At 44.1% G+C, this 15,642-nt stretch overlaps 1 protein-coding gene across 2 annotated transcripts in view; it reads right to left on the bottom strand.

Moving 5' to 3' along the window:
• Positions 1-8,014: 8,014 nt before the first annotated feature.
• Positions 8,015-15,642, bottom strand: part of TIGAR (TP53 induced glycolysis regulatory phosphatase) — a 558,949-nt gene continuing 551,321 nt past the window's right edge. For both annotated transcript variants that reach the window (XM_044087567.1, XM_044087568.1), the window contains one exon: positions 8,015-8,695. In XM_044087567.1, the coding sequence (XP_043943502.1) occupies positions 8,216-8,695 (480 nt within the window). In that variant the 3' untranslated portion in view covers positions 8,015-8,215. The remainder of the gene's footprint in view (positions 8,696-15,642) is intronic.

Here is a 15,642-nt window from a genome sequence, read left to right on the forward strand (position 1 = left end):
GCATGAGGATAGCTCTGCTCAATTTGTCCGCAATTTGATTGGATTTCCCGGGGATGTGCGTTGCTATCAGAAACCGCTGAGAAGAAATCGCCCATTGCCACAGTCTGAGTGCTTCTACACAGGGGTAGGACCTGGTTCCGCCTTGTTTGTTGATATACCACACTACAGACATATTGTCCGTCTGGATTGCTATCGTTCCCAAGGGAAGAGAGTCTTGAAGGGCTTGCAACGCTAAAAGCACTGCTCTCATCTCTAGAACATTTATGTGCAAGTGGCATTCGTCTGGTTGCCATATGCCCTGGACAGTTCTGCTCTGATAATGCCCCCCCACCACCCGATCAGGGAGGCGTCCGTTGTCAGAGTAGCAACCGGAGGGGAAGGGACAAATGGTCTTCCCAATAAGAGCTGAGGGGAAGACATCCACCACCGAAGATGATTCCTGCATGTCTGCGTAATCATAATGGTGTGAGACATCGGAAGTTGCTGGTATGACCATTGCGTGAAGAGCATCCATTGAAGGATTCTCATGTGGAATCTGGCTAATGGAAGCAGAGGTATGGCAGCCGCCATAATCCCCAACACTTTCAGAACTAACCTGGCTTTGATTCTGTTGCTGCTGAAGAGGAGCGAGACCAGTTTGTGTATGTCTGTTACTCTCTGATCTGTTAGTCTTGCAGACATGTTGACTGTGTCTAGATTTGCGCCTATGAAGGTAATAGTACGACAAGGCGACAAAACAGACTTTTCGCAATTTATTGAAATGCCTAAATTTTGACAAATGCGAAAGGTGTAGTCCCTGGCCATTAGAAGAAGATGCTTGGTGGGAGCTGTGAGGAGCCAGTCGTCCAAATATGGAAACACCTGGAATCCTTGACGTCTCAGGTGAGAAGCTACCACTGCCATGCATTTGGTAAACACCCGGGGGGCAGTGGTGAGACCAAAGGGCAGGGCCCAGAATTGCAAATGACTGGTTCCCAGCCTGAAGCGGAGGAATCTTCTGATCTGCTTTCCGTGTTTGGTGCATCCTATCCAAATCGAAGCGCAATTGTCTGTGAACATCCAAGGTGTGAAAGATGTATTCTGCTCTGTTTGAGTACTTTGGAAAGAAAACTGGAAGTTCTAATGACTGTTGCAGACAAAAACTAGAACAAACCTTAGGAACAAAGGATGGATTCGGTCTGAGGGATACTCTATCCTTGTGAAAAAACAGGTATGGTGGTTTGACACATAGGGCTTGAAGTTCCGAAACTCTTCTGGCTGATGTAATTGCAACTAATAAAGCAGTCTTCCAAGAAAGAAATTTCAAGTCACGTTGCTGCCGGTTCAAAGGGGGAAGAGGCCAAAGCACCTAACAGCACATTAAGGTCCCACGGTGGAGCGGATGAGATATCGGGGGCCGTGAGCAGCCCAGCACCTTTCATGAAGGCTTTACACAACTTGTTGCTCATCAAAGGTGGTTCTATGCTCTCATGAAAATTGGAAATAGCTGCCAATTGAACCTTGATGGTAGAGACGAAGAACCTTGATTGAACAGGAGAAGCTAAAACTTCAGAACCTCTGACACAGACAGTTATGGGATCTAATCCCGAGTTAGCCCAACAGCAAATCTCTTCCATTTGCTGTTATACATTTTCTTAGTAGAAGTCTTGTGGGCCGAGGACAAGATATGTATGACTTCGGGTCCAAAGCATAGTTCCTGACTATGGTCGGAAGAGGAGGAGCCAAGCTGTTAACCTCAACGAGTGGAGGACTGATGAAGCTGTCCCGACTGATGGGTCAAGAGATCGGAACTTGGTCCAGGAACCATGGACCGTCCAGTGCATATTTCCGAAGAAAGGGAAACCAGACTTGACGAGGCCAGTACGGGCAACTAAAATCATTTTGCTCTCAAGCAAATACGCCTTCTGGATCACCTTGGGAAGAAGGGGAACCGTGGAAAGGCGTAGCAGGCCGATGGGCCAAGCTTGACTGGGGCATCCTTGGAATCTCCCGGAATTGGGGTGAGAGAGAAGAACTGTTGGCATTTCTGTTGAGGGGGGTTAAAAAGGTCGCAACAAGGAGTTCCCCATCTTCTGAAAATCTGAGTTGCCACTCTGTCGCTCAGAGACCACTCGTGAGGAGAAAATAGTTCTGCTCAGTCTGTCGGCTATCACATTGATCTCCCTAGATATGTGTTGCTACCAGAAACGCTTGGTTGCAATCACCCAATCCCATACTTTCATGGCCTCTCTGCAAAGGGGGTAGGATCTGGTCCCTCCCTGCTTGTTCAGGTACCAGACTACTGACATGTTGTCGGACTGAATGGCAATCATGCCTGGGGGGGAGGTAATCGTGGTAGTGCTTGCAGTGATAGAAGCACCACCTCATTTCTAGTATGTTGATGTGGAGGAGACTCTCGTCGGAATGCCACTTGCCTTGGACTGACCTGCCCAGGGTAATGTCCCCCACCCCGTCTGGGAGGCGTCCGTAGTCAATGTGGACACTGGAGGTGGTGGAACTAAGGGTCGCCCCTGATCCAGGTTGGAGGAAAGAAGCCACCAACGAAAGTCCTGTTTGCACGCCTCTGTGATCAGAATGAGGTGACTGAGAGAGGAGATCCTGATAAGACCACTGGACTGACAGGAGCCACTGGAGAATCCTCATATGTAACCTGCCAAGGGGACTAGGGAGAACGGTGGCCGACATGGAACCTAACAGTTGTAGGACCATCCTGGCTGGGGCTCGGCATTTGAGGAGCAAGGCTCTAACTTGAGACTGTAATGTTTCTATCCTCTCTGTAGGAAAATAGACCCGCATTGATTTGAGTCCATCTCTACTCCGATAAACCGTGAAGCTGAGATGGCAGCAACAAAGACTTTGCCCAATTGAAGGTGATTCCTAGGGAGTTGCCTAGAGATATAGTGGCTGCTAGGTTTTGTAAGAGTAGATGCCTGGAGGTGGCAGTTAGGAGCCAGTCGCCTAGGGTATGGAAACACCTGGAATCCTAGACTTCTCAGGTGAGCAGTCACCACCGCCAAACATTTGGTGAACACCCTGGGGCTGTGGTGAGACCAAAGGGCAGTGCACGGAACTGGAAATGACTGTCTCCCAGGCTGAAGCTAAGTGTCTCCTGGACACCTGATCTATCAGGATGTGATAATAGGCGTCCTGAGATCTATGGAGCACATCCAAACACCTTTCTCCAGCAGCGAGAGAATGGATTGCAGGGTGACCATCCGGAACTTGGACTTCTTGACTGATCGATTTAGCTTGTTGAGATCCAAAATGGGCCTCAAGTCCCCGGTCTTTTGGCACCAAAAGAATCTTGAGTAGTCCATAATCCGGTCTGGCCTATGGGACCAAGGTTGATGACTCCTTTTTGAAGCAGCTTTGAGATTTCGATGGCTGCAAGATCCCCGCTGACTGGGTGGCGGGTCCGGGATTTTTCGGGATGGGGGGTTGAGAAAAGGGGATGGTGTAACCTCCGGGCGATGATTCGGAGCACCCATCGGTCCTGAGGATACTCTCCAGGCCTTAGGTGCTTCGAAGACCCTCGACTGGCTCCGGAGCTGCACAGTCGGGCAATCCTTCAGGATGCTGGAAGGTTGAGGAGCCACGAAAGGACTCGCGGTCTACAGTGTTGTGGGGCCCCGCCGCCTCTGGGACGGCGTCTTCCTGAAAAATTTCCCCTCCTCTGCCTCTAGAAGGGGATCGCCCTGCTGTGAGGAGCAAGTCTTTGAGATTTACGGAACCACATTTTCCCCCTCTTCTAGCCTTGGGATAAGGCCTGAAGGGAGTGGAAAACCGTGCCTCACGGCAGTCAAAGTCTTACCCTCTTGTTCACAGCGAGTCAAGGTGTCCTTTACCTAGGGTCCAAACAGAGGACCCATCAAGGGCGCCGGCAAAGGAAGACTTGAAGGCTTCCATAAAATGACACAGGCGAAGCCAGGCTTGTCTCCGTGAGAGCAACACCTGTTCCGCCGCTCTGCTCACCCTCGGCTGCATATGAAATGAGCCTCATGGACGAGTTTGATAACGATGATAGGGTAGCCAGCTGAGAGCTAACCATCTGGGCCAACTGCTCAGGTAGGTTACCAGAGAGGTATCTGAAAGTTCCTTGACCAGATCCCTCTGAAGTCTGGTGAAGTGCGTCAGATAATTCAGAGACCTTAAAGTAAAGGTTGCTGAAGTAAGGGTGCGCTTCCTGCTCCTGGACTCTTTATTAGGAGGATGGACGGACGTTGAAGCCTCTGCCACATCTTGTTGGGTAGCAGATGCCACCACCAGGGCATCTACAGCCACACCTTTGGAGAGAAAATCCTTTCGGGGGCTGAAAGAAATTTATTGGGCGAACTGGCACCGGTTCCACAGAATCCAGGTGTTCCCACGCCGAGAGATCAAATCCAGAAGCTCATCGGGCGGAGACACCCAGGAGGCGGAGGGCTGAGCCCAGGCCTTGAGGAATACCGACTCCTCAGCGGAAAGGGGTTTGGACTGCCAGTCGCCTCGTTGCTTCAGGATTTCCAAAATGTCCAAAAAGAGACATCATCCGAGGACGACTTGGGGACCCTCCGCATCATCGAGGTCGGTGTCCGAGGTGAGAGACTCGTCAGGGAGTCAACGTGCTTCCTCTTGCACTGTCTCTTCCTTGGAGGTTCCTCCAAGACGCCGGAGGGACCTTCAGGAAGGAGGAACCCCGATGAGGGTGACCTCAGGCCCCAGGGCTCCGCTGTCTTGAGACAGGGGGACTACAAAGGAACCAGTCTCCGTGCAAGGGAAGGTGCCGGTGAGACGGTGGAGGTGGCCAAAGAAGATTTGGCCAAAGCACTCCTCATGGCCCTGAAGGTGGGACCCCAGAGTCCTGGGAAGGTCCGACCCCAAGGCCACAACAGTAGACGGCACTCCCGCAGCCGACGCACCGAGGGAGTCTCGAACCGAAAACATCGGTCCCGGCGCCACCCCCGGGCCGACCGAGGAGGTCCGTGTGCGAACTCAGACCCGGGCGGGTTGGAGTAAGGGTCGGAGCCGACCAAAACCTCCACCGGCTCCACCAGCACCGACTCCAACGGTGCTGAGGCTGTTGGAGGAGGAAGCAAGACAACAGGGTGGGCAACCGGCTCCGGAGCCGACTGGGCTGGAGCCGAAACCAACTTTTGGAAGACTGGAGACTGAAACAGCCTTTAAAGTACCCTGTCTATGTCCGAATCCAACATTCTCGAAGACCGAGAAGAGATCGAACGAGTTCGAGTCGACTTCTCCACCGGTTCCGGCGACTGGGGACCGCTCAATAGTCTCGATAAATATCGGTGCCGAGGAGACTCCACAACCATTGCAATTTCCTCGAGCCGAAGTGGACTTCGCGAAAGGGGAAGAGTCTGAGTGGGCAACTCTCATCAGCTCTGAAGACAGTGGAGCCGATGAAGGTGACCTGCCTCTCGAAGCTCTAGCCGTCAGCTCCAAAGCCAGAGGAGTTGAAGCTGGAGGCATCGAGGCAGACCGTTCCACCCTCGGCTCCGAAGTCGGTGGAGCTGATGGAGAAGCCTGTCGAGATTTCTTTGTGGCCGGTTCCGACGGGCTGGTCGGAGCCGACGATTTCTTTTTCTTAGAAGGTGAAGAGGAAGAAGATAAAGCCTCCTCAAAAGAAGGGGTAATAAGCCCTTTTAAAATCAATTTGTTTTTCCTCTCTTGGAGGACCCGAGAGGAAAAAGCGTGACAAACGCTGCATGACTCCTGAAGATGTTTAGGGCCTAAACAATACACACACAAAGAGTGATCGTCCGTTATGGACATTTTGTAACTGCATTTAGAGCATTTTTTGAACCCAGATGGTCTGTGCTCTTTCGACATGTTGACACACAATCACTACCACAGAAAAGAAACTTTTTTCAAATTTTTCTTAAAGAAAATGTGAATGAGGACAAGACCCCTCTAACAGAAACGGGATTACTTGACCAACTAGACTACAATACTACAAGACTCACACTAAGTAGTTCAATCACGCGCGAGGGCAAGGCCCATTCTAACTTAAACGGGATCCTTTCCTCAAATTAAAGACAAATTTTACCACAAAATAACTCAAACTCAAGTCACACAACAACGATAGCTGTTAAAACAGCTTTTGGGTAGATTAGCCAAAAATTCCTGACAGAAATTTTTTAAGAAATAAGCACTTAGCTCAGCCAAGTCCGAGACCACGTCTTTGCTGTAAAGCGACAAACGAGATCTATGTGATAGCTCAGTATAAGGCAAATGTAGTCGAGAGCCGAGGACCTGCCCAATCGAGATCAGTACAGAATGTAGCGGTGATAGATAGACAGATATCTATATTTTTACATTTTTTTTAATTTATACTACTGCACCTGAAGGTACCACCGGTTAAGACCAGTTTTGTGTTTTGTGTGTATTCAGTGGTGTATCGACTATATGTACTAGTTTTTAGTGTTTGGCAGTCATCTTGCTGTGCCATAGCTCCCTCCCTCCCATTTTTTTAACATCTGAGAAATAAATGCTAACAAAGAGGGTCCCAGGACAGATCCCTGTGGGACACCACCAGCTTTTGGACACAAGGGGAGTTGTGGGTCATTTCCATATTCCACTGGCAGAATCCCTGTATCTATGTATATCTATCTCTCTCTCTCTCTATATATATATATATATATATATATATATATATATATATAAAATGCTAATCCAAGCCCATCCATAATTCCAGCAGGAAGCTGCATCAACTGAATTCCTCTTTTTTGTCTGAATTTCTGTCACATTCCTTTTTCATATTAAAACAGTCACCAGAGTCGCACCATTTGTTAAAACTTTAAGGGAAGGATATTGAAAACTATAATGCTCACTTGCTTAAAGAAAATGATGAACACCTGGCCTTCACTGATCAGACAATTCCTGCTTGTTTACATGGCTGACACAGCAATGTGCCTCAAAGCCTGCACCGAGCAACTACATAATTTTTATTACCACTAGAAGTGCAAGACCTTCTACATTCTCTGAAGTGTTTGCAAAGTTTCAGGAATCACACAAATTGAACTGAACAACAAAGCCACCATGTAAATATTTTTTCTTCACACGTTTATTAAAATAATAAAATCACTAAAAAATTCAGTTAAGCACTTTCACTCTATAAAAAGAACTTCTACAGAACTGAATAGCAATCACTTCAAAACTACATATATACCATTCACCCCACCCCTTTAATCACATGCTTTTAATTAACCACATTATCATAAGGAAACTATGAACTCACAATTCGTAATGCTTTAATCTTAAAACAGGAGCTAGAGAGGTACCCTCATTTATACCTGGATAACTAGCTGCATTTAATTTGATTTGCCATTTTAACTCTTATAAACGTGCTGATCTGATACAAACGTGTTGAATTTTCCAGCACATAAATTTGGCTTTAAGGTGATTGATTTTATCAGAAGGGACCCTCAGGAACATTTAATCGATGAACATCTGAATGTAAATGGGCAAAAATGACAAAACAAATTAAATGCAACTAGTTTTCCAGGTATAAATGAGGGTACCTCTCTAGCTCCTGTTTTAAGATTAAAGCACTATGAATTGTGAGTTCATAGTCTTCTTACAACAATTTGGTTAATTAAAAGCATGTGATTAAAGGGGTGGGGTGAATGGTATATATGTAGTTTTGAATTGATTGCTATTCAGTTCTGAAAATGTTCTTGGTATAGAACGAAAGTGCTTAACTGAAATTTTTAGTGTTTTTATCATTTTAATAAATGTGTGAAGAACAAAGTATTTATGTAGTGGCTTTGTTGTTCCGGTTCGATTTATGTGGATATTTGGTGTTTGTGGACATTTAATGATTATTTATAAATTTCAAGGAAAGCATGTAGAATGCAACTTTTTCTACATCACTGGACATCACGTTTACATGTTATGCTGGAGAAGCACATTAGTTTGAGCTTTACATCTTGTTAGTGTCACAGAAGTACAAGCCAAAGATAAGCACAACAATGCAACAGGCAAAATGGTAAATTAATAGACTCTTTTGAAGAAGCCAGACAGTACAAGTGATTTCTTTTAATATTAAATATGACTATGACTAAAATACAACATAAGTAGTCAATGAAAAAATGTCAGACTTACAGTAATAAGAGCACCTTCTCTGCAATGGAAGGAGCAGTGTGAATGGGCCGTGATGTCTCTATAATAAATAATTACTAAGTTTGAAAGTGCTAGACCATGATGCAACACTGGATTATTAGATATCTAGAGCCCCTTGCTGTGGACTGAAGTCTATTGCAATATTAACAGTTTCAAGGTGCTCATGCTTGTTTATATAAATGCAGTTAATGTCCGGCTTACAGTTCTCTGCCTCAAGGCTTACAATGAAATTACTTATCCCAGTGTTAGGACTACCAGAAAATATCTGAGACTTTGTTAGGTCAGGTGAAAAGGTGCAGTGCAACTCATCAACCAGGTATTTAATCCATGTTCTCATGTAGGCACCATGACTGACCACTAGCACTTGAGCCACTAGATCGACGTCTGAATCTTGTGTTACTGAAGAAATGTTACTGTCATCCAAATGGCTTTTCTGAACGGAAAACGTATCAGATACAGTCTGGAAGCCATTGCTGGCTGTTGCACGTTGAACTTGTCTAGGATGAGACTGCTGAGAATACTGGTCCATTATCAGCTGGCAAACATACTGAAAGAAGTCTTTAATTCGATTACGTACCTTATGAAAGAGTTAAAAACAAATAAATAAATAAAATGCTAACAAAACAGGTACTTAAAAATATTGACTGACTCTGAACATGCAGGAGTTAACAGTATCACATTAATGTTTGCATTCTGACCTCAATGGCCTTTTTTAATTTCCTTTCTACTGGTTGTTTTAGAACACAATATTTATAAATTCACACAATTATTCCAGACAGAAGTACAATAAACTGTAACTATACATTCCTGATAACCCATCCATACAAATAAGGGGCCACCACTGAACATTTTATTAGTATAGTTGTCCCAAAAAAAAAGTTGCTTAAAACAAGAAAATAATACCACTTATAAGAAGGTGCACCTAGTCAGTCATTCTACCAAAGTGCAGCCAAACTACCCACTTCATACATACAGATGTAGTAGAAATACAAATATGACTGTGGAAACTAGTAATAGTTAGAAAGTAATAATGAAAATGCAAGTGGTAGTGGTAGTAAAAGTATAGGTTGGTTTCTTATATAGCACAGTTCATCTCATACACTCTACCCTTTCTAACCCTGTTCTTGAACCGTATCACACATCAGAGCTATCTTAATCATATCCTATTCACTAATACCTGAATAGTTTTACGAGCATCTCCAAGCCACATACATAGTTGTGTGATATTGCTCATCTCACACCTCTTTACTTTTATGATAGCCATAATCATAATTATCTCTGAACCTCTTTATACCGCACACCTCTTAACTACAACATTAACATTTTCTGCCCTATCTAGTTCATTCCCTCACCTCAATGTCTTTGACTTTCTAAGTACTAATCACATAATCTTTTCTCTATTTGACAAATCCACTTATACACTTTTTCAAATGCTCAATGTTCAACATCTACTGATGCATTAGTATCTTTTATACTGTAATAGTTGCCTTTATTTCATTTGAACATAAACTAATTAGCAAATGAATGTGTAATTGTTAATGTACATTTTAGCAATAACCCATGACTGGGTGTGGGTTTATTACAAGATTTACCCATGGTTGTTTTAGTTTGATCACAAAGGCAACTGTGGGTAAATACTGAGTTATTGCTATTAAACAATGACATCATTTAAGAAAGAAATTGCTTCCCTTTCTTAAATAATGCCTTTGTATAATGGCACATTAGTGTTCTTCTGCCTTCTTAATGCTTTATTGATGTACTGCACATGTGTATGGTGCGTACGGCTGCATGCCTGGACAGTACATTAGTACAGTGGTACAGAGCACACCAATATCGGTGTGACTTTCCTTTTTTATTATTTATTTTTCTAAAATAACAGCATTACTAGAAGTCTGATGGTCAGGGCAAATGTATGAGTATATTGGGGACACTGTACTAAAGTCTAGACACTTGACAGGTAAAGTTAAAGAGATTTAGAACAGTTGCATTACCAGAACTTTACCTTCTAACTTCCAGAATTTTGCAGAATGTCCTGACTTTTTTCTCACATATTTTAATCCGTCCCTCTTTAAAATATCTGAAGGTAGCACATCCAAATAGAAAGTCTTTCTACTCAACAATAGATAAGTGAATTGGAAGTCTTTCTATAAGGATACGTTCGATTTACAATGAGCACACTGACTGGGGTGTCTATTCAGCATGCACGTTTGGAATATGATCTTTTATTGTATATTACTTAATGTCTGTTCACGCATATTACTGAATGTCTGTTTAAAAATGTTTGCAATATTTTGGAGCGTTTCTCCCTGGGCCTCATCTGAAAAGAGGTTTTTGACTAAACCCAGTAAATAAAAGCAAAATAAAAAAAAAATAAAACAAAAATAGATATCTACTGTCAGCCTACCACAACTGCTTCTCTCTGTTATTCTAATCCCACCTCTCAAAGCTGCCTTCTGGTTCCTGGATGTCCAAGATGGCTTCACAATGAGTAACAGCTTAATTCTAGTTCTCCAAGTGTGAAAACAAACTTAGAGAGAAACCAGTGGATTTACATTTCTGGGTAAATTTGAGTAACTGGCTAGTAAGTGCACTGCCTGGATGGGCAGGAAAAAAGAAATACAGAGGACCCGAAAGAAACTCAGCTACAAAATATGAGGGAAAAACACTGACTGGGAACTGTACTGCAGCTGTTCAGCAAAAAGCAATGCAAGGTTCAGACACTACTTTCAGTAACCTAGAGGAAGGTATGAGACAACTGCACACAGATCTGATTGAAACAAACAAAACACTGATGGAGTATATTAACTCAAACAACAAAAGGCTGGGAAAATGGAAGAAGCTTTAAACAGATATTCAGATGAGGTGATAAAACTGCAAAAATCAGAAGTGGAAATGAAGAAAAGGTTGGCTGAATATGACACTGCTCAATAACAAATATTTCATAAAAATAACAGAATTAGAGGACAGAGCATGTAGGGAAAAGCTGAGATTTTCAGCTGTACTAGAGAAGCTGGAAAGAACAGATGGTATTAATTTTATGAAAGCACAAATAAGGAACTGGACTGGTATTCCACAACAGTTGTTGTTAACTGAAAGGGCACATTGTGCGTATGTTCCAACCCTGGCTATGAAAAAGCAACCTGCACCTTTAATAGCAAAGATGCAATCCTACTAGCAGAAGGAGTTGATTCTGACAAAACTGTGGCAGATGGGAAAAGTACTTAATGTGGGAGACAGCAGACAGTTTGTAGTGAATGATTACTCATTGTACACCAGGCTGAAGAAGAGTAAATTTATTCCACTATTTAGGGAATGTCAAAAAGCAGGGGTGAGATTCAAACTACTGTATCCAGCTATCGCTTCCCTGGAGGGACAAAATCATTTTTTGATGAAGTACATGGTAAGAAGGAAATAAAAAAGTTTGTCCAACAAAAGTGAGTTGTGAAAAGTACAGTTGTGTACACTTACCATAAATGTAGATGTTTGAGTGTATTCACTGTTGCAGTCATTACATTAGGGTTATCTGCTTGCAGGTAGCCCTCAGGTCAGCCTGATTAACAAAGTCTTGGGTCCTGCGTCGGTTGCTGGGACAGCATGACGTCAGGTCGTCAGGGGTATAAAACATGCAGCCGACGCCATTACATCAGTTTTTCTTGCCCCAGATGTCAGGTGCCCCTCTAATAGGGAGCAATTAAATATATAAGTACAAAGATATACCTCCAACAAAAAAGCAAATACACCAAAAAGGCTTTTAAGCATAGTAAAGGAAAGAAGAGGTATAGCCAAAAGAAGTTAGGGGGCTGGAGGGAGGGTAACCAGGACTCAACAGTGAATACACTCTAACATCTACATTTATGGTAAGTGTACACAACTGTACTACGTTCTTCGTGTTTCACTGTTGCTGTTATTACATTTGGGTAGATTCCCAAAGCTATGGTTGGGAGGAGGAATTTAGATAGCATTAGGACCAGCTATAAGGCCCTGCAAGACTGCAGTGGCAAAGCCAGCTCTGGATTTAAAGAAAATTGGCAAATGATAATGCTTGGTGAAATTATGCACAGAACTCCAGGTAGTAGCTTCTACGATGTCCCTGGTAGGGACGTCTCTGAGAAAGGCTGTAGAGGTAGATGCAGCCCTGGTGAAGTGAGGTCTGATCCCCTGGGGGATAGGATTTCCATGGTGCTTATAGTATAAATGAATGCAATGGCCTATCCATTTAGAAATGGTTTGCTTTGAAATAGCCTTCCCCTCTGCCCCTGCAGCAAATATTACCTGCCGTTGTTCAGATTTCCTTTGAGGTTTAGTCCTGTCCAAGTAGAATCTAAGTTGTCTGTGCACATCTAAGGAATGCACTATCCATTCCCCTTTGTTCTGTGGACTGGGAAAGAAGGTTGGCAAATGAATAGACTGATTAATAGCCACACTGGAAACCACCTTGGGTATGAAGGATGGATTGGTTCTGACGAACACCCTGTTCGCATGAAAGATGATAAAAGGCTCCACTGCCATAAGGGCCTGTAATTCAGATACCCTTCTAGCTGAAGTGATTGCTAAAAGAAAAGCTGTTTTCCAAGAAAGAAATTTTAAGTCTGCAGTAGCAGCTGGCTCGAAAGGAGGTAGAGCGAGTTTCTCCAAAGCAAAGTTAAGGTCCCAGGCTGGGGTTGGAGCTCTCCTGGATAGTCTCAAATGTTTGGCCCCGCTGAGGAAAGTACAGTTTTGTACCTACCATAAATGTAGATGTTTGAGTGTTCACCCTACTGCAGTCATCACACTTGGGTTATCCTGCCGTCAGGCAGTCCCGCAGCTGGCCTGAGTTCCAAAGTCTTGGTCCGGTGTTGGTTGCTGTCGCTTCTTCCCTGACGTCAGAGCGCCAGGGATATATAAGAGGCATCTGACGCCATTTTCTTCAGTTTTTCTTGCCCCAGATGTCAGGTGCCCCCAATAGGTAGGCAAAATATATATATATATATATATATATATATATATATATAGCTAGATAAAAATAAAACAATACCCTTAGGCACAAGCAAATACACCACAGAGGTTGAATAGGATAGAGTGGTATAGATAAGTTCAGCTAGTTCAGAGGGGATGGAGGGAGGGCAACCTGGACTGCAGCAGGGTGAACACTCGAACATCTACATTTATGGTAGGTACAAAACTGTACTATGTTCATTGTGTTACCCTGCTGCAGTCATCACACTTGGGTTGAATCCCAAAGCTAAGGATGGGAGGCGGAGTTAAACAGGGTTAGAAGGAGCTAGTAGGCCCTGCAAAACTGCAGTGGCAAAACCAGCTCTAGTCTTAGAATACAGAGGTAAGTGATCGTGTTTGGTGAAGGTGTGCACTGAACTCCAAGTTGCAGCTTCCAAAATATCCTTGGTTGGCACTCCCCTGAGAAAGGCTGCTGATGTAGCTGTAGCCCTGGTGGAGTGGGACCTAATGTTAGCATGTACCGGTTTCCCATGATGCATGTAGCAGAAACGTATGCAATGCCCTATCCATTTAGAAATGGTATGTTTTGAGATAGCTTTTCCTTGTGATCCTGTAGCATAGGCTACAAAGAGCTGGTCAGAATTTCTGAAAGCCTTAGTTTTATCCAAGGGCAGTTTTCCATGAAAGAAATTTTAAATCAGCTGAAAAAGCTGGTTCAAAAGGGCAGCAGTGTAAGCTTTACCAGAACAAAGTTGAGATCCCAAGTAGGTGTTGGTGCTCTCCTTGGCGGTCTTATGTTCTTAGCCCCTCTGAGGTACTGTCTTAGGAGTGGATGTGAGAATAAAGGAGGATCCGTGTTGTAATGAGCTGAAATTGCTGAGGCGTGGATCTTAATAGATGAAAAGGAAAGACCTCTGTGCAACATCTCAGTTAAATATTGTAGAACCTGAGGAATGTTTGGTTTAAGGGGATTTTGGCCTTCAGCCTGGTTCCAGGCGCAAAATCTTCTCCATTTGTCTGAATAGGTTTTCCTGGTGCTGGGCCTCCTGGCCTCCAGAATGACATCCATAACTGCTTTGGATAGGGGTGTTGGCTGGTTGTTTAGGTAATTTGCCATGCAGCCAGGTTTAAAGTCTTGAGCTGGCTGTGTAGAATCTGATTATCTCGCTGGGTGAGCAGGTGAGGAATTTGTGGTAAAATCCATGGTGGGCCGTGGGCCATGTTCCTTAAAATTGGATACCAATGCTGGCGTGGCCAGTCTGGTGCAATGAGTATCATTTGTGACCTCTCTAATCTGACTTTCAGCAGTACCTTTGCTAGAAGAGGCAGTGGAGGAAAGGCATACACTGTTAATGTTTTCCAACTGATTGAGAGGGCATCCACTTTCCAAGCTTGTGGATGGAATGTCCTTGTGCAAATTTTTTGAAGCTGGTAGTTTTGGGGGCTTGCAAACAGATCTGTCTGGGCGTCCCCATTTTTGAGCTATCATTGCAAATACTTGTGGATCTAGTTTCCACTCATGTGGATCCATAATGTTTCTGCTTAGGTTGTCTGCCAATGTGTTTTTCTTTCCTGGCAGGAATTGTGCTTGTAATTGAACCTGGTAAGACAGTGCAGTGTTCCACAAGGTCATTGCTTGCCTGCATAGAGGGTAGGAATGTGTGCCCCCTTGCTTATGTACCACATTACTGTGGTATTGCCCATCTTTATTATTAGTTGTCCTGAGTGTAAGAGGCTCTTGAAAGCTGTTAGGGCATTCTGCACTGCTAGCATTTCATTTTGATTGATATGCAAATATCTCTGATCTGTAGTCCATTTGCCCTGAATGCACTGTCCTGCCATGTGTGCTCCTCAGGCATAGCCCGATGCATCTGTTGTCATAGTTTGCCTGGCTGTGGGTAAGGTGAAAGGCTGACCCTTGTTGAGGTGACATGCCTGTGCCCACCATAGAAACTCCTGTTGAAGGCAGGGAATGAGTGGTATCATTGTTTCCAAGCTGTGGCTGTGCTGAGTCCATATGCTTTTCAGGTATCATTGTAATTTCCTCATATGCAGTTTTGCAAATGGTATTAGTAGTATGCAAGATGCCATGAATCCCAAGGCCTGCAGAATTTTTCTTGCAGGGAGTTGGGTCTTTGTTGCCATTATTTTGAAATATTGAGTCAGCTGTTGTTTCTTGTCTGGTGTGAGATAAGCCATCTGGGCCGTTGTATTCAAGCTGGCACCCAGGAATATTATGTTTTGTGAGGGCACTAGTTTTGATTTCTTTTCGTTTACTGTGTACCCTAGGCAACTTAGAAGGTGTTTGACAAATGCCAGATGCTTTAAAAGAATGTCCTTGCTTTCTGCTTGAATAAGGGCAGTCGTCCAGGTATGGGTATATCTGAATTCCTCTTTGTCTGCAGTATGCAATTACTGGTGCCAGGGATTTTGGGAAGACCCTGGGCACAGTAGACAAGCCAAAGGGCAGTGCAGAGAACTGATAATGCGTCGAACCTGCAATAAAGCGGAGGTATCTTCTGCAGTTTTGTCTGATAGGTACATGCAGGTATGCCTCCTTGAGGTCCAACATTACTAGCCAAGCATTCT

The sequence above is a fragment of the Protopterus annectens genome, chromosome 11.part0, assembly GCF_019279795.1.
Source record: "Protopterus annectens isolate FY-2018-M chromosome 11.part0, PAN1.0, whole genome shotgun sequence".
In the NCBI taxonomy this organism is placed as follows: domain Eukaryota; kingdom Metazoa; phylum Chordata; order Ceratodontiformes; family Protopteridae; genus Protopterus; species Protopterus annectens.